The following is a 23,686-nucleotide window of genomic DNA, read 5'->3' as shown; positions in this document are numbered from 1 at the left end:
TTTAGTGCAGCTGGTTTGAGGTTATTTAGTGTGTTTGCTTTTATCAAACCATTAGACTGGGCAGAAGCTGATTGCGTAGGTTACAATGAATTCTTTCTTTTCAGTAGTCAGTGAGCAAATGTGTTTTTCAAGCTCCTACTGTTATTTTGCAGAAATACCCTGTAAACTACATCTTAATTTTGTATGAAAGCTCTTTTTATCAGCAGAGAGGGATTGCTGCTAGTGCTCCAAGAAGTCAGCTTTTAAATGAGAAATCCAGCAGACTTGGCTGTAAAAAAAACACAACAAAAACCCACCAAACAGAAAGATCCATTTTTCTTCTCTCTCTGATATGAATTAAGAAAAATTGAAGGTAAAAGCTATGCTTTGTCACCGTCCAGAACTGAGCAGAAGCTGGTACTGAAGAGGGTAGAGGAAGAAGCTGAATATAAGCAGAAGCTGATTTCACATCGCTAGAATAACTGCCCTTCAGTCTTCCCATTAAGTAATATCACTGTGTTGCTTCAGCTGGGTAGTTGTACTATCACAGAGTTGTTTGAGTTTGAATCTTACTCTTGAGCATCTTGATTCATGAAAGAAATTAAAGAATTTCTAAAAATTCTTAAAACAATCCTCCCTTTGTTTTTGCTCCTAGACAAGATGTTCTGGCTTTATTTATGCAATTTGTTCAGCTCTTATTTATGCAATTTGTTTTATGAGATTGTTTTTATGAGTAAAGGAATCCTATCTTTAAAGTTAGTTTCGATCACGAGATGCTCATCTTTGTCCATAAGGTGTTACAAGGTTTAATCCAAAATGCTCTTTATACCACATATTTGGTGTTAGTGAAATTGTGCACCTCTGGAGATTTACTGGCACTTAACTGTTACAACTGCTGTATGGTTTTGCTGTTTGGGAGTAATACATTCTTACTGCCAACAAAAATCTTATGTTGCAAGTGGAAAGAAAAAATCTCCGTATAGATGTGCTTGAGTACCAATACAAGGCTATGCTGTTTGGTAGGTGGCATGACCTAGGAGCTGGCATCCCATGAATTTATGTCTCCACTAGACTGCTACTTTCCTGGCAATGCAGTTGCACTGTACTAGACTGAAATTCAGAGTTCAGTAATTAACAATTACTGGTTAATTTGGTGGAAATCTGTGGGGTTTTGCCTTTTTTCGCTTCATACATTGCTGCACAAAAGGGATTCCACTGAATTGAGTAGGTGTGCTGTTTAGATTTCTTGGTACTAGCTTTTGAAATGATAATTAAACATCATTGGCCAAAATAAACCTCAAATCTATTTGTATTTTGTGTGATGACTTTCATCAGCTGCCAGGTAATGATGGGAGAATGTGCTTTGTGAGGGAGGGTGGAGGAGGACCTGGCTGTGGTTTAGGAGGCTTTGACAGAAATAGGACACTTCCAGGGATGAGTTTTGTGCTGTCCTGGTTTGACACAGCTTAAAAAAGCCCCAAACTCTTAAGGTGTGCTTTGCCACCTCATGCAGGTCCTTTGGGCTTCTCAGGCCTCGTGAGATGGCTGAGTCAGAGTCAGCAACAGTGCAGTGGTTTGTAGGAGATACCTAAGGAAGTGTCTGGCTCACAGAAGTAGTCCAGTAAGGCTGGACTCTGCTGTCAGGCTCAGAGGGATTGGAGCATGGTTCTGTGACAGTGCTGGTTTTCAGCTGTTCATTTACCTCTTTGCTGAGAAATCACCACTTTTATAGCACAGCAGTTCAGGGACAGCAAGGACACACAGCTTGGGGTGGTTGTGTCCTAAATTCTGGAGAATCACTGTGGGAGAGCATGTCTTTTAGAGCTCCCAGCAGACAAAAGGTTTTCTCTGCAAGAGCATTTACCCTTTACTGTGTTGCTGCAGAAGTGAGTGATGTTGGAGATTGTTCCTTTTTTTCCCCTATTGCCAGCGTTAAGATTTGAGGGACCATGAGGCTAACCCATCAAGTTAAAGCATATTAGAAATACTGAGGGAAGTGATAGCATCTTTCCTTTTCTTGATCTCTTGGGGCCGTTGTTTTGAGGTTTGCATTGCGAAATGATAAATGATAGAAATTTCCTGCCGATTTTCACATGTAATTGTGTGTCTCTGGCCACCAAACAGATATATTGGCTGATCTGTCCCACTATACCAGTGGTTTTCTGTAGTAAATACTGTCTGGGCAAAGCCAAGAAATAGGGTTGTGTTCCATCATTAAAATAAGAGAAATGTTTTCACAAAGCGAAACCTTTAAAAAAATTTTCATCTTTCGTGCTTACACTTTCTTAACTTTGAAGAAGAAAATGGCCAGCAGTTGCTTTGGGAAAAGCTCCAAGGAATTATTTCTGAAATGCATCATGTCATAATATGAACTGTCTCTAATGTATGTTTTTGTGCATATTTCAGAGCATATTTGGGTTACCTTTTTCTACTCTTCTAAACATGGAGAACACAAAGGGGGACATGAGACAAGGGAGGACACATGGAGAACTCCTCTGGGGGAGGCCTTATAGCCTTTAGATACCTTTCAGTATCTAAAAGGGATATGAGAGCTGGAGAGGGATTTTTTTTTTTTTTGTAAGGGCATGTAGTGATAGGTTAAGGGAAATAGCTTTAAACAGAAAAAGGGTAGATTTAGGTTAAATAATAGGATAAAATTCTGTACCATAAAGGTGGTGAGGCACTGGAAGAAGTTTCCTGAAAAAGCTGTGGATGCCCCATCACTAAAAGTGTTCAAGGCCAGGCAGGATGGGGCCCTGAGCAACCTGGTCTAGTAGAAGGTGTTCCCTGCCCATGGCATGGGGTTTAAACTAGATGATCTCTAAGATCCCTTCCAACCACTGCCACTCTATCATTCTATGTATATCACTTTAAAAAATATGTTTTTTTTCATATATATATATCTAATGTTATGTATGTATAACATGGCTGGGGGTCACAAAAGCTTTATCAATGTTCTTTGGATCTGAAAACTTAAAAATCCATGCTGAAGCAGTCTAACCATATAATTACCAAATTACTTTTACAGAATGTCAGAACGGAATTGTGATTCTCAAAACATTCTTCTTTAATAAGTTAGGATGTCATTAGGCTTCTGCTGTCTTTTACTCTGTTATTTCTTCTCTTGCAAGAATGAATAATTTCTTCTTTTGTTATAACAACCTGCAAAGTTCCCAAATGCTGAATCCTTCTAAGAAGGTTCATTTTTTTCTGACACTGCTACAGTATGAGCATTTTTGGGTGATCAGCATCTTCAGAAGCAGGAACTTTAAGGACATCAAATACTATAAGACGTGATTTATCAGACACTGGCAAAACTGTCACAGGGGCAGATGTAAGATTGGTGTCCACGTCTAATTATGTGCACATAAATGCAAGATGATTCAATAAATGAAGGCTTTCCATAATTTTGCAACATTGCAGCCCTTTTTTTTGCAATGAACTATTGTAGGCTTTTAAACATAAGCAAAAAAAATACTGCATTAACAGTAATGGAAACTTAAAAAACTGAGTGTGTAGTGAAAAGCATCAAATACTGTTGCATAAGGGGAACAAAAATTGCACCTCCTATGTCAGAAGTCAGAAAGAAAAAACAGGAGACAGGATGGAGATGAGAACACCTTCTATTGGCCCAAGAGACAAGTGATGAACAGAGCTGTTACTTTTGCTAAACCTCTCATACAGACTCCTAGAGAAGCAGAATATTATTTCGGTATTATAGCACTTAGATTGCAATTTAGGGAAAATTTTCATCTCTTTCCTCCTTTGAATAAGCCCAGGAAAATATGATGCTTACTTCTTTTGGCTTACTAAGGGGAAAGAAGATGGTTTCAGTAGGTCTCCAGTTATGTCTTGGAACAGGGCCTCTCTTATGTAGATTTTTTTGACCATCTTTCCAGCAAGTTATTTTCCAGAAACTAAAATGTACAGAATCCACCTTTTAGTGGAAGTTGTCCTTGTCCATGGCAGAGGGCTTGGAACTAGATGATCTTTAAGGCCCTTTCCAACACAAACCATTCTGTGATAACAAAATAAGGCCACATCCAGAAGGTGTTACTGCACATTGAGTTCATGGCCAAAAAACTACCTAGTAGAAGTTTTGTGAAGAAAGCGGTATTGGGGTTTTGTCTACTAAAACGTATTTTGGCCTTAAAATTCAGCGTGTTTAATCTTTTTTTAATGCTGCATTTAAAGCTATGGCTTTGAAGATGACTGATTTAACCCAATGAAATACTTGGGCATTTTGTGCTACAAACAGGGCTGCAGGCTTGAAGCATGATATCAGTGTTGTCTTTACAGGTGTCCTGGGGCTTCTCATCGGAGACTTGCTCTGGAGAGAAGGAAATCGAGCAAGGTGCAAGCAGAAGCAGAGGGTGAGAGTGGTGTGGGTGGGCCGGAGCAGCCCAGCAGTTTATCTCCAGACGCTGATCAGGGAATAGTGCCAGCTGAGCCAAGCTTTACCTCGCCCGCCCTGCCCGCCTGGACAGACGAGCCCGGCATCGACAATCCGCCTTTTGAGGAGAACACAGCAGCAGACAGTATGTTGTCACTTATCTTCTCAAGTCTCTTTTATCAGATGTGGAAACATTTGTGGTGTCAGAGCTTGTCTCTTACCAACTGTGCATGTGCATCTTCATTTTTGGCTCTTTTCTTTTGCAATTTCTGGAGAAATATTAGTGTATTTTGATTATGTGCAAGTTTACAACTGGGATAAAGTCACAGGAAGGAAAGAAATATCTCCGATTGTGTGCCAGCTACCATGGTGCTGTATCATCATTTATTGTGTCAGGGTGCAGTAGTTTGTGTTAATCTGCTATTGGGTCTGGCCTCACAAGTGAGATCGAAGGAGTGTAGTTTCTGTAAAATTATAAAAGTTATTTTCTAAGATGAGATTTGTTTTTCCCCCCAACTGGATCAGCAGCCTTCTCCCACACAGAGTGCTGTCATGCTCAAGCAAAAAGGCAGCTGAGTTACTCCTGCATTTGTCTGCACTGAATGAGCAGTAACACCTTTAGCATCTGGGATTTTATAGAGGAAGTGCTGAGCCTTACCACAGAGAAAGGTGGTCCTGTCCCCTTTCTTCTCCTCCATATTTGCCATCCTTTAGCATTCTCCTTTTTCCTCTTTAGTTGTCTCCATGTTTGCTTCAGAAATGGGCTCCTTCAGTTGACCCAGTGACTCAATAGTAGCTCCTCATGCAATTGCAAGACAAGGAGGTTATTATGGACTAACCCGTAAAATACGTTTTTATTGTCACCCTGATTTTTTAAGATTTTCTAAGCCTTCTGATGTTGACATTCTTGTAACAAACTTTCTCACACACTTTCTGTAAATAACTCACTGTTTTGCATTCTTTTATGGAGGAGGAGAAATTTGATGGGCTGTTGGTTTGTCCAGTGTCATTGGAGAGGTGGCACTGTCACCCTCCAATCCACTGTCACTTTTGGAAAACTATAAATGTTGGAGTCAGAAAATAAACTTCCCTTTTTTCTTCACCTGGAGAGCAGCAGTGTGTGCTTGTGTTCTTTTGTGCCCTATAGTGACACATTTTTATCATCATCACCAAATGCAAATCCCCAGGTGACCCAGTGAAGGACATGAAGTTGATTATAAAGGATGGGACCCAAAGGGTTGAGAGTATCCTATTCCAATCCAAATGACCCCATTTCAGGAAGCATGGATGCTACTAAGTCACCAGCTGCTTTTTAACAAGCTAGGGGTTTCAACAAGTAGTGGAACTGATCCATTTGCACTGGTTTAGTTTTTTTTTGTTAAACTGCTGCTTTGCGGCCTGTCTACATTATATTTTGATGATTTGTTTTATTGGAAGTGAATGAAGTAGAAAAGATATTAATTGTCTTTCTTTTTAAAAATAATTGGCAGCAAATCAACAGCCACCTACCTTGCCTGAAGGAGAGATCACTACTATTGAAATTCATCGGTCCAATCCTTATATTGAATTAGGAATTAGCATAGTGGGTGGCAATGAAACACCTTTGATCAACATTGTCATTCAAGAGGTTTATCGAGATGGGATCATTGCCAGAGATGGAAGACTTCTTGCTGGAGACCAAATACTTCAAGTATGGAACCTAATTACATATTCTGTCTGCTTGCTTTCTGTTCACTCCTTGCAGAATTGTTGTTAAAATGAGATGGAAGATTTTCCTTGTCAGACTATGTTGTGTCAATGTTAGCTTTGCAATTATCAGTTGGAAAGAAAATTAATATTCAGAGCAGAGCCTGTTGTTCTAGCACTTTTGGCTGTCATGCTTTATGTTGTTTGTCGGACCAGTCCTTGGAATTATCTTTCTTCTCTGGCATCTGTTGTCAACATTTAAAATACAAGTTTATTTTTCTGTTTTTAAATGTTGTGGGACTTGGTCTTTATTTCAACTTTACTCATGCATTCCAAAGGAGCTCAAGGTTATTTCTGGCTAGCAAGTTGGCATAACTTGTCCTATGTAAGAAGCAATTTGTGGATTTCATCTAAACTGTTATTTTAACATTGCCTTCCAAAAGCTGAGGCAGTTGACCAGCATCTTTCAGTATGTATAAAAGACTCAGTGTTCGGCTTTAATGGAAGGATTTAAGCAAGATGCTCTAAGCATTTAAAGAAAAAAATGAACAAAATGTAAGTTTGTTTTGATTGTGTATTTTTGTTTTGGTTTTAAGTAATTAACCACAGACAACAGAAAAAAATCAAGTTCTATTAATTTTGAAGTTTTAGTTTTTATATTAGGGGAAGGGGTTGTTTATACGACACTAAAGTAACTGAGTGCTACATAAACAGAACAGTCACCCAGCTTCTATTTTTAATCCTTCCACCTGAAATAAATATATTATCATCAATTCAAAGTTACTTCAGTAGAAATGTTTGCTTTTGATCTGGCAGCCTAAGATCAGCCCAAATGTAATTGTAAGCCTTCATTTCACTGTTTTGAAATCAAGCTGATAGAAGTAGCTTAAATACAGTAGTTACCCTTGGAATAAAATTAGTTTGCACTTCAGAAAATAAAGTCCCTTTTGAGAAATGTGCCTTTTTCCGCTCTTGGAGTGTAAGCATAGTGGCTGGCCAAGAAAACAACCTAAGAGCTTTCCAAGATGTTTCCTTTTCAACAAGTAATTGCAGACACTGATTGAATGCTGCCTCATTTATTTTTATACTAAGGGCTCTACTTGTTTGACAGAATAGGGAACTTGAGTTCCAATGAAGCTTTGGAAATTCCTGCTGTTTGGGCAGGTGTCAGTTACAGTTTCCAAAGCCATAAATGGCAGTGAATTGACTGTAAATAGGAATTTACTAGCTGCAGTGAGTCTTCCCCTATCAACAGCCTGGCAGTGGGGCTGTCAGATGCTAAGTGGGTGTCCATGAGAGTCCTTCTCTCATGCCAAGGGAGAGATACAGAGAGTAAAACCTAAATTTTGAGGGGAGATAGAATATCTTTATTTATTTGAATTTGCCTGTGCAGGTGCTGAGTTGTTGTATTAAAATGATCAGGTCCAATCTCTGCCATCTGTAATTAGGTGCACTTAGGTGCAGCTCAGCATGTACACTTCGGTGGGATATTTCTGAAAATGTCTTCCAGGGCTTTTATGAGCTGTAAAGGTCTAAAAGAAAGAGCCAGAAAGGACTGTGAGATGAAACTCAGCATTTTCTTGCCCAGTCAAACAAGAAGTATTACCCTTTTAAGAGCTGTGGGAGCAGCATTTAGTAACAGCTACATAAAAGCTTGTGTTGTCTGCAAGGTGCAGATAGGTGCCTAACAATTTCAAAGTGCTCTACAAATTGTGTCTTTTTTGTGCTGGACTGTGACTGTAATTCATGTGATGCATGTCCTAATGAGAATCTCTTTCCCCAAGAAGTGCCAAGGCTGTTTTGTTCTGAAATTTTAAACTGCCTTATAGAAAGAAGAATTACATTTTATTGCATATATTCTTCTGTGCCCTTTGAGTGCTCACATATTTTATGTATTTACTTTAGCTAGCTACAGTTAAAAATAAAAATGGATTTAATTTAAGGGCTCTGATGGATGGGCCCTAGTGGTTTTTGTGGGAGGCAGCTCTAAGTGTTATTTCTCCTAGTTATGATTCTTTTCCCTCTGCCCAAGGTTACAGCCTGTCTCAGGGCAGTAGCAGAGCAGGACACCACCGTGGTTCTGAGCTCATGGTGCTGCCAGCAGCAGTGGCTTTGTGCTGGATTTTGGGCTGGAGGTGTCTCAGGGAGGGTGCAGTCCTCCTTCACCATCAGAAACTACCACAGCCAAGTGGTTCAGCACAGGCTTCTGGGAGCCCCTCAGCTCAGATGTGTGATGTAAATGTGGCAGCTGCTGTACATAGATTGCTTTGTATATTTTTGTAATTTTAATATTACTATTAGATGGTGAGAAGCTGCATGTTTGGTTTTACTTCCTTAGGTTGCAGTGGGGACTATTAAAAGGCTTAGGTAAGGCACATCAATCAGTATAGACCATTTGGTGGTAGCTTCTGTCTGGGGCAGGGGTTCCTCCACCAAGGCTAAGGATGAAATTCTATTGTTAACTTGGAATTCTTTCTTACAAAAGAAGACAAACACAGCTTTCATGCTGAATTTTTGTCATACTCCTCTTATCTACCAAATCTCATTGTACTGTCAGTTCTTATTTTTACAGTGCAAGAAATGACTGAAGCTTACTGATCTCTGTATGAGTGGGCTGTATAACAAACACAATTCTTAGTTTTAGGTAGAGAAAGTTTAATCTGTTTTTCATTTACAACTGAATTTTGGGTGATACAGGTTATAAGTCTGAAGCTCTGGCCTACTTGAAATCTGTGGAAAATCTAAGTTCATGCTAAGACTTGAGAATTAGTACAACTACATTTTTTTTACTGTGTTAATGAACCAAATTCATTATTCTTGACTTCAGTTTTTTTAAAATGTTTTTTCACATTATGAAAGTACTGCATATTGTAAGACACAAGCTTCATTCAGAGATTTGGATCCATTCTTTTTATAGCTATTATTTTGCAGTTTTAAGTGATGCTGGGATTGACATTGAAAGCACATACCATGTTCTTGTCCGGGAAAACAAACAATGTAAAGAAGACAAGTGTAGGAGACGAGGAGAGCAAAAACCATGGCCTGTGATGGCAGAGGGCATTCACTACTGGGGACATGTTGTCACCTTTTTGGGAGAAGGCCTAAAATACTGCTAGGGGAAGCTTAGATAGGGTATTAGGAAAGATCTCTTCACAAAAGGGTTGTTAAGCACTGGAGCAGGCTGCCCAGGGAAGTGGTGGAGTCACCATCCCTGGAGATGTTTAAAAGGCATGTAGATGTGGAACTTGGAGACACGGTTTAGTGGTGGAGTTGGCAGTGCTGGGTTAACACTTGGGCTTGATGATGTTGAGGATCTTTCCCAACCTAAAAAGAAGTTTGTAGATTGAACATCCAATGTGAGTTTGCAGGAAAGACTGGAAGATAAGAGAGGAAGCCTAGTGAAGTCAGACATGTATGTTGCTCCAAGGCTGGTTTTGCAGTGAGTGAATTTACTTTGGAAAGGACTTAACTAAACGTGCAAAAACATCATTGTGACTTCTTTTGCTGTCGTTGGCAGGTGAACAGCTTTGACATAAGCAACGTGTCCCACAACCACGCGCGGGCCGTGCTGTCGCAGCCGTGCTCGGTGCTGCAGCTGACGGTGCTGCGGGAGCGGCGGTTCGGCAGCCGCGCGCACGGCCACGCCGACGGGCCGGGCTCCGCGCGCGAGGACAGCTTCCAGGTGACCCTGCACAAGCGCGACTCCAGCGAGCAGCTCGGCATCAAGCTGGTGCGCAGGACCGACGAGCCGGGGGTGTTCATCCTCGACCTCCTGGAAGGGGGCTTGGCTGCTCAGGACGGCAGGCTCTGCAGCAATGACCGCGTGCTGGCCATTAACGGGCACGACCTGAAGCACGGCACGCCGGAGCTCGCTGCTCAGGTCATACAGGTAACTCACTTTCCCTGCCTGAGCCCTTAGCTTGGCTGTATTTCTAGAGTCTGTTCCCAGGCAGAACAGCTTGTGTGAGGCCTAAAAGCCTGTGTCAATGTAATTTACAGTGATTTATGTTTTGAAAATAAGAGTGAAGAACAGCACCTGCTTTGGCACCTACCAGATGAACTTCACCTCCTCAGAAGTGAAAAATGCATTAGTCTTCCCTGGAATGCAGCCTGAAGGTTAGAAGACAGCTTGTGTAGCAAGGAGAATAGCCTATTGTAGCATACTGCTTAGCAGGGAAGAAGAAAAAAAAAGAGGATTATTATTATTCTATTTATGTATGTATTGTATTTTAATCTCTCAGTAAGCTCTATAGAAGTGGGCTTTGTTTTTTTATTGATTTGCCTGTGCATGGAATTGAGTTAAAACAAGAAAGTAATTTGTCAGACGTTAGAGTCAACAGGTAGCAGCTGGAAAGTCAAATAGAGGTTTTTCATGAGTTCTACATGGTATAAATAATTTTCTGAGTGTTCAGAAAAGGGCTATTTCCAATGTCTGGTTATGTCCTGGACACAAATACTACCCAAAGCTTGTTGCAGTGTGACATATGACCCATCTGTCTTGCCACAGGAAAACCTTTACTCCATGCCTTTCTCCCAGTCTGTAAGGAAACAGATGCAGCACTTTGCTATTTCCTGCTGATGGGAGGTTGGTGAAAATAGCTTTGTTTTTAGGAAAGTTGGAATATACCAGTAGTATGTTCCTGCAGTCTAGTGCAGTCACCTTTGCTTAAAGCACCACACAGACAACTCTGATACAAAGGAGTAGTAAATACTTGTTTCAGGAATCATTTCAAGTGTTTTCCTTGCAGTGAAATTAAAATAACAATGATCTTGGGAATTGTATTTTCAGTTCCCCAACTTTTGTATACAGTGATTGGAATTTAGCACTAGGTAACTTTTACCTTTTGAGGTGTGGCTTTGCAGCAATAAAAAGAGCTGATGTTTTATTAACATCTAATAAATGGGTCTCCCAGTATTCCCCAAAATCCAGAATACTATGGTTATGCTCATGGATAACATCTTTCTTGCAGTTATCTTTGGGAAGTACCATGGACGTTCAGAGCTTTTGATCAAAAGCTGCACATCTTGGAGCTATCACATAGGCATTTAATCCATTTATTGCTGTGTGTTGCTGGAGTTCACGGAGGCTGCAACTGGAATGGGGTGAATTTTAATGTTCAGAGCTTTGTAACACAGAGTGAGAAATGGTCCTTTTGACAAAGGATTTTTAGCTGATGTAAAGACAACATCTGAGGTGAAGGAGGAATGTTAATTTTCCCTCCATTTTGGGCGGAATTGCAATATGAAGCAAGTAAAGTAGTGTGCAGTCTAAAAAGGAACTGGAAAACAAGGTCTGCTGTTGTCTTGTTTCACATTCTGTCATATGTTTTTCTCCCTTTCTAATAATCAGTATCCTCTCAAACTTGATGACATTTGATGACCTAATGTATTCAACAGGCAAGCGGGGAGAGAGTGAACTTGATCATCTCTAGACCCCTGAAGTCACAGACAGTCAGCATTATCCGAGACACCGGGACTCACAACAGCAGCTCACACCAACACCAGTCCCAGCAGCTGTTTCACAGCAGACCTAACTCACATAAGGTTGGTGCTTCTCCTTCTAAAAGGAAAAAATACTGGTTTACTCATGTGCTGGTGTGGGTAGCAAGGCAAAGCTAGAAAAAAGGGTTATATTATTTTTTTTTTATCGAATTAATAAAAAAATGATGATAACTTCCAAGTTCTCAAGTCCTGCATCATGTGTGGTGTAGGAACAAAAGATACACAACAGGTTTTCAGTATGTTTTTGGATTTGCTGACTACAGTGAAAGAAGCAAGTTCCGTGAGTTCATACAGCTGTAGTTGTTAGACCTTGTCTAAGACAGTGGCTGGTACTCCTGCATGGGAAGGGCTGTCATTCAAGACTGTTGTACTTTTTGTTGCTCTGTGCTGGCTGCAGCCAGGAAAGATGTGAGGTGCCCACCATCCAGCTTATAAAGAGCATGTTGCAGGGATGTGTCATCTCCTTCATGAGTCACCAGTCCTGGCTGCAAGGCTGCTGAGTCTCAAGTAGGGAGAGAAAGGCAAAATGAAGAGACTTTCATGAAGCTAGTACTCTTTGGAAGAAATGCTAAAATAGAGCCTGTGCTCGAGATGTCCTTGTAATTAGAAAAATGCAACTTCTCACTCTTAAGAAGTTGACTTTGTGAAATAATGGTGATAGATATTGACCATGTCAACAAATCCACCTTTCCACCTGTCCACTCTATTTGCTTTACTATGTAGCATCATATACTTCTGTTGAGATAACTAACATGTGTTGATAGGATTTTCTTTTAAAAGTGGGGATCATTTCAGAAGAGAACAAATGAGGCTCTAGGAAGGTTGTTTTCCTCCTGAGGGATAAAGGTGAGGCTCCTGAATACCATGGCTACAGCACTGGGCCATACCCACACAGTGATTAGTTTGTTGGTGTCAGAGCTTGAGGCAAGTTTGCATGTGCCAGCATGAGCTGTGCTCTTACCACAGTTGATCCAAAGTTGGATGAGTGGATTTCCCCCACAGATCACTGCCATTTGTGGGCTCTTCTAAAACTGGAAGTCCCATGTAACAGTAAGTGAATGTTTCTCGTATTTTGTATCATTTATCTTTCTCTCTGCAGTTGGCTTTGAAGCCTTGTGGCTTTAAATATGTTTGTATGATTGTGTGGCAGCAGCCAGTCCTGAAGCCAGAGAAATGAACTGTCTTTATAAGCTGTGGTGTGTTTACATATAGCTACTTCCATCATTAATGTGTATGTGAGGAGCAGAGCCAGTCAGGAGCACGTGGCATTGGAGGTCAAAGACAATGTTGTCATTTTCCAAGAGAAGGCAGGAGAGTATATACATATATCCATTTTGAAGAATATCCCAGGTTATTTCTTTCATTATTTTGGATTCCTTGCAAGTATTCTGTCAATTTAAGATGCTACTACAGGTGTATGTGCAGTGGTTTGAATCTTTTACTTAATAACCTGAGGGAAAGGCTTTGGCAAATAAAATTTACTTTGATTTAGATTTAGATCTTTTTTTTATTGAGCAGAACTGAATACAGGCTGAACTTCATCATTCAGTTGTTGGAAAATTTAATATAGGATCTCTTCTTGTTTCAAGCTTGAGTCTTCATTATAATCATTAGGGAGGCTGCCCAAGGTACCCATTACAAGCCATTAGCATCAATTGGCCTTAGTTTGTGCTCTGGGAGGTTCTACATACCAGCTGCAAAAGAGAACATGATGTATAAGGGCTTTAAAGAGTCTCTTACTGTCATCATGAAAACACATGTTTTCATTTCTTAAGAGCTTCTTTGTAGTTCTGTGGCATATTGTACTGACAACTGAAGTAATGCTGATGTTCACCAAGACTTTAAAAGATGTTTATCTGGCTTGTCTCCAGACTTTTGACCATATGGTTTTGTAGTGCAGTCCTAAAATTTAGCCTCTTCAGGGTAGGATATAAAGAAAAACTAGAGTGGGATTTCAAGATAGGCCTTTATAAGCTTTCTATCTGTGTTCAAGTATCTACATCCAGGGGGTTTTTGTTGGTGAATTGGGGTCTTTTTTGGCGGAGTCAGGGATTTGACCCAGAAGAAATCCAGCCAAAGCTGCTTTCTGCTACTTAGTCATTTTAAACTGTTCCATTAAAGTGCCAAAGTGTGGCTTTGGGGTGTTGTTATTTAGTTGATTTGTTCTGGTTTTCAGTTTTGGTTTGCTTGGTTTTTCTTCCTTAGTTTTAACAATGTTATTTATCCTTATTGAACAGGATCTCTCCCAGTGTGTTACATGCCAAGAAAAGCACATTACTGTGAAAAAAGAGCCACATGAATCTCTGGGAATGACAGTGGCAGGAGGCAGAGGCAGCAAAAGTGGTGAACTGCCCATCTTTGTGACAAGTGTGCAGCCTCACGGGTGCTTGGCGAGAGACGGCAGGATTAAACGAGGTGGGGTTGGCCTTCCCTGGTGGCAGGGCTGCCTCTGGTTGCTTTTGATCTCTGAAATCAGGTGGTTTCAAAAAATCTTCTCACAGATGTAGGAAAATGCTTATGGATGCTTTTCTTCATGATTTAATAATGGAATACAGTATTTAGTGTTGCACTTTCACCTTTCATGGGAAGGGGATGTTTACAGCTTGATAGCAGGGGATGTTTACAGCTTGATAGCAGGAAATGAATGGTTAAATTCTTTAAAGCTGATGGTATTCCCCTGAGCTGAGGGTCTGCTTGATGCAGACACATCCTGTTTTCATGTGTGATTTAGTGGGTTGTACTACATCTCTGTCCAAGGAATTTCTGCTCCCTGGTATAACACCTGAACAGCAGAGAAGCTCTGATGACAGACTACAGCTGACCCACATGAAATTTGCCCAGAAGCTTCATCAGTGTTAATCCTGGTTCCCAAAAGCTTTCTTATCCTCTGGGACATCATGAGTGTGCTGGTCTTTGGGGGCGCTGCAACACCTGTCCTTGTTCCCTGGCTTTATAAAAGAGAATGAGGAGGCAGAGGTTAGGCTCAGCATAGATGAAGGCAGTCCTGCATAATGGATAGCAAAGCATTTGATGATTAAAATGTATTATGTCATATGTGAATCAGAGACTGCCTTTGGGATCTCTGTGATTCACAGTTCACAGAATTACAGAATGTTTCAGGAAAGAAATTTAGGGAAAAAACTTCACAGATTGTACATTTAAAAGAACAGTGTGGGAGCATCCTTCTATGTTTCTGAGAAAGGGAGATTTACACCCACACACCAGCAGGTATGCTTTCTTTTTCTGTACTACTATGAAAAACACACTTGATAGAACAATCACTATTGTTCTTTCATTGTGTAACATTAAAGTAGCCACAGAACTACTGGGAGGAAAAACCTTTCAAAAACTGAGTCTCATACCAAATGTGACCCAGGTGTTTGCACTTTTGATCTGTTTTTTCTGGCTTTCATTGGCGAGACATTGTGTGGAAAAGGAGTCTGCCACTGGATAGTTAATAACATTGTTGTTTACATCCTGGGCCTTCTTAAAAAACGTAAAACTAAAATTGTGGAAATCTTTTTCTGGCTTTGATATTTTCCAGATTAGCTTTGTAGAGGTACTTCTTTTCTTTCTTTGAATTAACTGAGTTTTGTACCAGACTTTCCAGTAGTTTTTGAATTCCATTTTCTTCTCCCAAGTAACGAGTTATTAAAAACAGATGAATTAAAGCACTCTGTGGAACCTCACCAGTCTACAATAATTGGGAACTTTGAGGTGCCTGCATTGTTCCTGCCATCATTCTTCCTTCACTTTTAAAGTTAGGGTGAATTCAAAATCCTCATCTGGAAACAGTTGTGTCATGGCATCTGCAGTAGCAGTTGCAGCCAAGCTGATGAGGTACTTAAGTAATTTCTATTTCAGATTTTCAGGGCATTATACATAGAGGCCACAGTATTTGGTGTGTATGTGGAAATAAATTACACTGATCCAATTTGATATAAAGTTTCAAACTGACAATATAAAGGCTTCAGAGCTCCCAGTCTGTTAGTTCAGACTGTCTCAGGTCCAAAGATGGACTGAAACTATGGAATGAGACCCTGGCCTGGGAGGTGCTGTAGGTGGGCAGGACTGTCAGACTGATGTGCTCTCTCTCGCGGCTTTGTACAGGTGATGTGCTGCTGAACATTAACGGGATTGATCTCACCAACCTGAGTCACAGCGAGGCCGTGGCCATGCTGAAGGCTAGTGCTGCCTCTTCAGTAGTTGCCCTGAAAGCCCTGGAAGTCCAGATTGTAGAGGAACAGCCCCAGGCTGATGAGGAACAATTGAGTACCATCAGTGAAAATGAATACGATGCCAGCTGGTCACCATCCTGGGTCATGTGGCTGGGACTTCCAAGGTACAGAATTAATTGATTAAGTACTTATTTAGGTGCTTCAAGCTAAGTCCTGCAAGAGACATAAAGAAGCAGAGACCTGCATAGTTGCAGCACATCTGCTCTTATTTCTACCTCGCCATCTCAACTGTATTCAGTTGGCAGTGTGCTTAGAAAGTGGGCTGTGAACAGGAGCAATGTTTCCTTAGGAAACTCAAAGATGAATAGACTGGTTTTATCCCTTCACAAACCATAGTAACTACCAATGGTGGAGTCTTCTGTTCAGAGAGAATTAATATTTTTTTTATTGTTTTATTGTACTGTGACTTTCTGTAGAGTATCTAAAATCAGAGAAATTACTAATAAAACCACCAAGTATATATCCATCTGTCTCTTTGCTAATCTGCTACCTAAGTTCATGAGGCCAAATACTTAACTTCAGAGTATTGCATCAGATTTTGGCCATTCTGACAGACTCTTGACATGTCCTGTGCCAAGACTGCAAGATTGTAGCTGTGTAACTATAGGCTCACATTGGGGTTTGTTTTTTTTTTTTCAAGAATCCACTACCATCTCTGTCAAACATAAAAACTCTTAGAGATTTGCAGCAAGCTCCCTCCCCTTAACTACTCTGCAATCTGCTGGACATCACTTCATTTGTACTCCTCACTCTCTTGAGGCTGCAGCTATAATCTCATTCTGGCATCACTTGTTACCAAGAAGAGTTCCTTCTGCAGCTAGTAGAGTTGTTAACTTTAGCCAGGGCATGCAGGTTTATTCCTTTCCCTGTGATGGATTTACCAGATCTGTACTTCAAGTGTAAAATCACAACACGAACCAGACAGACTGGGAGCAGAATGCAGCTGAAGATAACACAGCCATGCATTGGCCCTCCAGAGGTTTCACTTTTTCTGAGTTTAACTGTCAATTAATTTATCTTCTAATTAAGTATTAATGAGTAGTCTCAATAAATGGCTCTCAGTTTTGGTAAATATACTTCTTTTTCATGCTTTAGCAGCAGTTTATTTCCTATGTAGTGGTTTATTTCTTTCATGCAACAGATGCCATGTGTGCTCCTAACATTATGCTATGCATTGTGCTTTAAAGCAGTGACAAACAACTGTAAAGAACTTGGTATCTTCTTACTGAAAAGTTAATTTCTATGTCTGTTTATTTTTTAAGTTACAGTCATTGCCATCTTCACTGGTGAGAATTAATTTTCACTAGGGCTGATTCTAACATATAGTTAGTGAAGTGTGATCTGAATTATTTACATTCTGTGTAATAAAATGGTTAGTCATTTATACTTTCATTGCTCATGATGAATCAGTACAGAGGTAATGAAGATTGTGCATGGGTTTTTAATTTTTACTTAAAGTAGTAAAAGCTTAAATTGGCTAGGGGTGGAAGACAAATGCTTTGCATTTTTGACTTCCAGACTGAACACATCAGATATTGATTTTCCACCCACATTGTTGCCACCTGTGGAATCCATAAAATGCAGTTCTGTTACTGTCAGTTTGAAGAGTTGACTGTGTTTAAGTAATTATTCTAGCATTGCATTACTTCTTTTAAAGCACTTTTCTGTCTCAAGATTGTGGGGTTTTTTTTGGTAATTGGTTTGAATATTGCAAAATTACTTTGGGAACAGAGGTCTAATCACCATCCCTCCCCTTCTCTGCCACACTCAGCTCAGTGGTAATGATGAGATAGCAGATGTTGTGCCTACTGTAGAACCATACATGGATTTTTCTCTTGTTGTCCTGTGCTTCCATTCCGCAGCTGCCTGCACAGCTGCCATGACGTGGTGCTGCGGCGGAGCAATCTGGGGAGCTGGGGCTTCAGCATCGTCGGGGGCTACGAGGAGAACCACACTAACCAGCCTTTCTTCATTAAAACCATTGTTCTGGGAACTCCTGCCTACTTCGATGGGAGATTAAAGTAAGCCAAAGTAGCAATGGGAGAAATAATAAAAATAGTAATAAAATCAACAATAATGAACCACTTTTAAATAGTTATGTGCAACTAATTGCTTAAAGAAATGCATCTTGGGCTGCTGGACCATGCAGCCCAGTAGTGCATTTCCCTCCCTGATGAGTGGGATGCAGGGAGGTAACAGGGTGTTTCTGTTGGGGAAGGGGCATCTCAGAGGAGATGGCATCTCCTGTGATCTTCCCTAGCTGTGCTGCTGATGTCACCTGCCATCTCCCTGTTGAACTCCGCTTTAGGCCAAGAGAATGTGCACTGTAATATATGTGCAGAACTAGCTAGTTTTTGTCTTCCTATAAAACAGCTAAAATTTAGAGCTTCATTTCTGCAAAGTGGGCAAAACTGCTTTCTGCTTTCACATAGCCTTCTGAAGCCACTGGAAACTGATACTGAAGATGGGTGCTGCTGCTTTAATAGAAGGGCAAGAAAGCAGATGATAAAGACTTCTGAAAAGATTGTTAAGGACCCAAGTCCCCATGGCATTACCCTGTCATTAGTTGGCAGGAAACTCACTGATAAATGAAGCAAGTTTAGCAGAAGCCCCTGAGATGGTGGAGCTGGAGCGCTTGCCCCACAAGGAGAAGGCTTCAGGGGCAGCCAGCAGCCCTTTCCAGTACTTACCTGCACATTGTCAAGGAGACAGGGCCCAGTGGTGCAGGGTGAGAGGATGAGTGACAACAGGAGCAACTTGAACTAAAAAGCTTGAGGTTGGGTATGAGGAGAAACTATTTCCCCATGAGTATGGTCAGGCAATGGTGTAAGTTGCATGGTCTCTGCCCTTGGAGGTTTCTGTGACTACTGGGTAAAGCCCTGAGAGTCCTGGTCAGAGCTTACAGCTGACCTTGCTTGCAGTAGAAGGTTGGGCTGTAGAGCTCCTGAGGTCCCTTCTGACCTTAAAGATTGTATGATTTTACTTACACGTTACATTTGGATGCAGCTCCCAGGTTTAGTATCCAGATATATATCTTAGCCTCATGTAGGATTAGTTCAGAACTAGGAGTTAAAATTCCCATTAAGGATTGTTCTCTTGTTCATAAACTTGATTTTTTGTGAAGGTGGTAGTCAAGAATATACAACTTGAAGTTTCGTGGCATGGTTTTTACATGCAGATTTTCTTACAAAGCGACTTAAGAAAAGAATGTACTTATGCCTAGAGCCTTGACAGTAATTGATTTTTCAGTTCAGTGACTAAATAAATAAATGAAAAAATAACTTGGCTGAACATAAAATTACTTTTTTTTTTTAAACTGTGGAACAGTTTGGATTAAATTAAAGATCTCAGTTCAACTCAAATAATTTCAGATTAGGGACTTAATAACTAGAAGTCTTTACACAAATGGAAGTTCAAGCATCATTCCTAAGAAGAGTGGAAGAATCATCATGGTCACATTTACCCCCTTGTAACCTCTGGAAAATATGCTCTTGTGTGATAATGTGACGTAGTGCTCTCTTTTCAAATGTCTGTTCTACTGAAAATACAGACTTAAAAATGGGCCATCTACAAGGGAGAGCCCCTTCGAACCTGCACCTGGAGTTACCGTGGGACAGGTCTCTTCTAAAGCTGTTCTGTTCTGTTTAAATTATCTAAATGTTAGGCTGGAGAGGAAGGGAATAAATAACTTCACAGTTGAATAGTTTAGACAGTTTTCTGCTTACATGATCTGTCTGGTGTGATTTTATAGAAGGCAAAATGGCTTCCTTGGAAAGGTTGTGGGAGTGAGATGTCATTCAGTGAACTGTAGCACTTTGGTTTGGGCGATGGGGTTCCTTGGTTCAGGAGAGGACTTTTGAGTGCACATTTGACTGGTGTTGGTAACTCTGCTCCCTCTTCCTCTGCTCTGACCTAGGGAAAGCTCAGGAGAGCATCTTTTTGCAACCCATTTTGGTGCCTCCAATACTTGAGAGGATCAGTTTCAGGACAAGTCCTGTTTGATCTCCAAGTCACATTTGACTAGTCTGGGGAATGTCACACACTCAAGTTGCAAAGCAGAGGTGTCTAGAGAAGGAACATGCTCAATACAGAAATAAATTTGGTGCATTTTTGAAGTTTTTATTGAGGTTCTAAAAACCAGAACTTAACCCTTTGAGGTAATTTTTCTCAGGGCCAGCAAATGGCACCCTCACAAGTTCTGTTACCCAATCCAAAACGCAGAGATGCTGCAATTGAACCATCTGCTGAGGGACATTTCAAGCCAAATGGTTATATTTGACAAAATCATAAGCCACTGAAAACAAGGTTCTTAGTTGGAATGTGGTTGGTTGGTAACCATAATATCTTTACTTACACCTCCTACAGCAAAGGCATGTTTGGTGTAAATGTGTTATAATCCACACAAACAAACAGAAATGCTTCTGTCATGCACATGCTATCTCATCTTCTCTTGACTCCATTAGGTCTTCCCAAATATCTCTTCTCATGCTTCTGTACAAGTCAGCTCTTAATGCAGAACTATCTTGGTATTAGCATGGAAATAGAATGATTTGGGAATTTCCTAGATGAGTTTCAGATTAATCCTAGAATAGTTGGAAGTTGAAAGGGACCTTTTAAAAGTTATCTTGTCCAACACTCCTGCAATGAGCCAGGGCGTCTTTCAGTGGTAGGACAGACTTCAAATTGAACTGCTTTGGGAATTCCAGTTACATTTTCCAGCCTGATGCAAAGGGGGAAAGTATGTACCTCCTACCACCCCAGCAGTGAAGTGCTGTTTGTTGGTGTGTGCTAATTACTGCAGAGCAGGTCTCGTAATGTGTTCTTCTTTCTTCTTGTGTTTTTTAGGTGTGGTGATATGATTGTTGCTGTAAACGGACTATCCACGGTTGGAATGAGTCATTCTGCACTCGTTCCCATGCTGAAGGAGCAGAGGAACAAAGTGACTTTAACTGTGATTTGCTGGCCTGGAAGCCTCATATAGAGTTGTGAATCACTTTGGTTCAAGCAGCATCTTTTTCTAGATAGCTGGCACAAAAATATCCTCTATCTTTTTTTCCCCTATTGATACAGCTGGTTTAAAGCTGGGCCAAAACTGCTGTATTCTTTTTTTACAGGCCTCTCAGACTTACTCTACCTGTTCTGCCATCCTGAAATAGCTATTCCTGTTTGCTATGTCTATTGCTGACACAAATGTAGATATATTCGAGCTCACAGAGAAACCCCCACTCCACTCTGGCTGTCATTGAGCTTTTCCCATCAGGCTTGTAGGGTCTGCAGAAGAACTTAGCTGTTCCTTGGGTTTCTCTGCAAAGTCCTCAAGTTGTGTTGTGATATATAAATGTAACATTCACGTGCCCTCTCTTCCTGGCAAAGAGAACATGTGTCAGTACCAGAATGACACATCTGTCTGCTGCTGTGAACCAAAACCTGTTTCCAAAGGTTACATCTCTTCATTTTGTAAACCTTTCTGGTTTGATCCCCCATATTTTGGACTGATTCAAGTATTCCATCTTACTCATCACAAATTACTTGGTCCCCCAAATTTTTCTTACTAGGCATCAATGTTCATAGAAAAGTAGGAAAAAAGCCTGATATCACTAGAATTTTTATAAAGTGCAATAATTGGACTCTTTGTTAGGAAACTTTAATATATTACAGAGTTTGTACCCTACACAAGAAATACGGAAGTAATTCCCGTTGCAATGCTGGCAAGGATTCATGTGCCCAAGGTTTCCTTTGAGTGAATGGCTTGCAATGTTAGACTTTACTTTACAAATGAATGTTTTGCTATGTCAGAGAATTTTGATGAACATTTTTATGGAATCATTTTTACCGTTTCTATTGTAGTTGTCAGCTCTCTTTATTCAAGTGTGGAAACAATACTTTGACTAGTACTTTCTAAATGAGAGAATTATTTCCAGGGAAAAAAGCAAGCTATTAAGAAACCATATGTTATGGTTTACAGGTGAGCAGGCTAGAAGGAAAGCTCTTTGATTTCAAGTCCAACTGCAAAGTAAGCTGCAAAGTTCACTCTTACTGTCACCTCTTGACAAATGTGCAAATGCCTTGATATCAAATGCTGAAAAGAGCTCTTTTGCATTTCAGGATATTTTTTTTTCCCTTTAGAGAGCACCTGCTATTAAGTTGTCAGTAATACAGTTTGACTTGGATTGTATTTAATATTTTTGCAAACCAACCTGTAACTTCTAGACTTTGCCTTTCCATGATTTTTGCAGGCTAAGCACCCACTTGTTTAAGAAAAGAGGGGTGGAGCACAGAAAGAAATGTGCTGACCTGGAGCTAACCCTGTGTGTTGTCAGTGTTCTCAATATTTGAAAAGAGCTTCATTTATAAACCAGGTTCCCAACCTGAACTGATTTTATGAATGACCTCTGTATTGTATTATTAATTACCAGAGAATGTATTTGAGAGTCACAGCATATTTCAATTGTGAAGCATGAACTTTATTTTCAAACTTAGCTGGTGTAATATCAGGGCATATTATCGCATGTCATCAATTCCAGTAGCTTTGTTTTCAAAAGAAATAAAGTTACTGTTTTGCAAAAAAAAAAAAAAAAAAAAGGAAAAAAAAAAGAAAAAAGTTTAAAATCTCATATGGTTTTATTCCTCTCTGTAATGTATACTATTGGTTTAATTTCATAATATTAAAATACAAAAGAATGTCCTCTCCAGTATATTACTGTAGTGAGAATCCTTGTTTCTGAAGCAAACACCAAATTTATTTGATACTCTGATTAAGAACCAGTTTTCTCCCATTCCCAGATGGTGTTTAACTGTATGCTTTGCCCTTATGCAGACTTTTTTGTGAAGTACATCTTAGTGTGTAGGCTTTAGGGAAGTTTTTGACATATGTACTAGATTTAGTGGTTTTTATTTTAAAACTTACACTTTTCATTCAAAATACTGAAAAAATATTTTTAGAATTTTTTTTTTCCTTTTATATGTTAAATGTAGCAAAAGCATGGGTTAGCTTAAGCTGTGCAGTTTTGTTTCTGTGTGCTGTAGCTTTTGATCAGAATATCTAAGCGATAAAACTTCAGAATAAATTCACTTCCTGAATCATCTTTCCCTTTTCTCTTGTAGCAGCATAGTTGGGTTTGGTTTTCTGTGCCTTCTGTTTTAAATTATTTCAATATTATTTTTTTCCAAATATTGCTATCTAATTGTATGGTATTAATGAAGGATGAATGAAAATAAAAGTTCATTCTACACATTGTAATAACTCAGAAGTGTCGTCTCACTCTTTGCAAAAGATATGGGGAGCTCGGTGCAGACTTGGTTTAAAGATAATTTTTTCTCTCCTGTGATTTATCACAAATTACAGTTAGTGAATGTACCATAAGGGTCTGAGGGTATGCTCATCCTGCCAGGGTGACACACCAGCTGTTTAACCATTAATCCCAGCACTGAAAAGTGTTTCTAAAGTGGAGGTAAGATCTGTGCTTTATGGTACTTTGCCACAAGTAGCGTTTCCTCTTTCCCCCTCCAAGGCAGCTGGTACTGATCAGCTGGAGGATGTTTTCACAGCAGAGACTTGATGCAAGGAGACAGTCTTGCTGGAAACATCAGTTCTACAGCTGCAACTTGAGCCTCCTGGTTATCAGTTCCCATCTCCATCTCCTGCAGGCAAGGATGCTCTATCCTTAGATGTCTACAATGCTAGAATGAGTCTAAAAACAATTTCTCAGTGATTTGCAGTAAAGATGCCCAGACTCTGTATTGCTGCTCCTTGCAGTAGTTAAGAACTTGAGCTGAGTTCCTTTAAAAGAGAACCATGCCTGTGTACAGAAATACAGAAGAAACCTGCCACATCTGCCAGTAGATTATGAGGTCTGGTGTTTCTTGTAAGGTAGGAGCCATACCATCA

General features: G+C 40.1%; 1 protein-coding gene across 2 annotated transcripts in view; it reads left to right on the top strand.

Annotated features, from left to right (window-relative positions):
- LNX2 (ligand of numb-protein X 2) overlaps window positions 1–23,041 on the top strand; it is a 59,496-nt gene extending 36,455 nt beyond the window's left edge. For both annotated transcript variants that reach the window (XM_066544865.1, XM_066544866.1), the window contains exons 3-10: window positions 4,279–4,517; window positions 5,863–6,062; window positions 9,576–9,947; window positions 11,456–11,602; window positions 13,798–13,975; window positions 15,671–15,902; window positions 17,661–17,819; window positions 20,644–23,041. In XM_066544865.1, coding sequence (XP_066400962.1) covers window positions 4,279–4,517; window positions 5,863–6,062; window positions 9,576–9,947; window positions 11,456–11,602; window positions 13,798–13,975; window positions 15,671–15,902; window positions 17,661–17,819; window positions 20,644–20,779 — 1,663 coding nt within the window. In that variant the 3' untranslated portion in view covers window positions 20,780–23,041. The remainder of the gene's footprint in view (window positions 1–4,278; window positions 4,518–5,862; window positions 6,063–9,575; window positions 9,948–11,455; window positions 11,603–13,797; window positions 13,976–15,670; window positions 15,903–17,660; window positions 17,820–20,643) is intronic.
- The last annotated feature ends 645 nt before the right edge of the window (window positions 23,042–23,686 follow it).

Source organism: Molothrus aeneus, chromosome 2 (genome assembly GCF_037042795.1).
Source record: "Molothrus aeneus isolate 106 chromosome 2, BPBGC_Maene_1.0, whole genome shotgun sequence".
NCBI lineage: Eukaryota > Metazoa > Chordata > Aves > Passeriformes > Icteridae > Molothrus > Molothrus aeneus.
The sequence above is the reverse complement of the archived record's forward strand: the minus strand, read 5'-3'. Positions and strand labels throughout refer to the sequence as shown.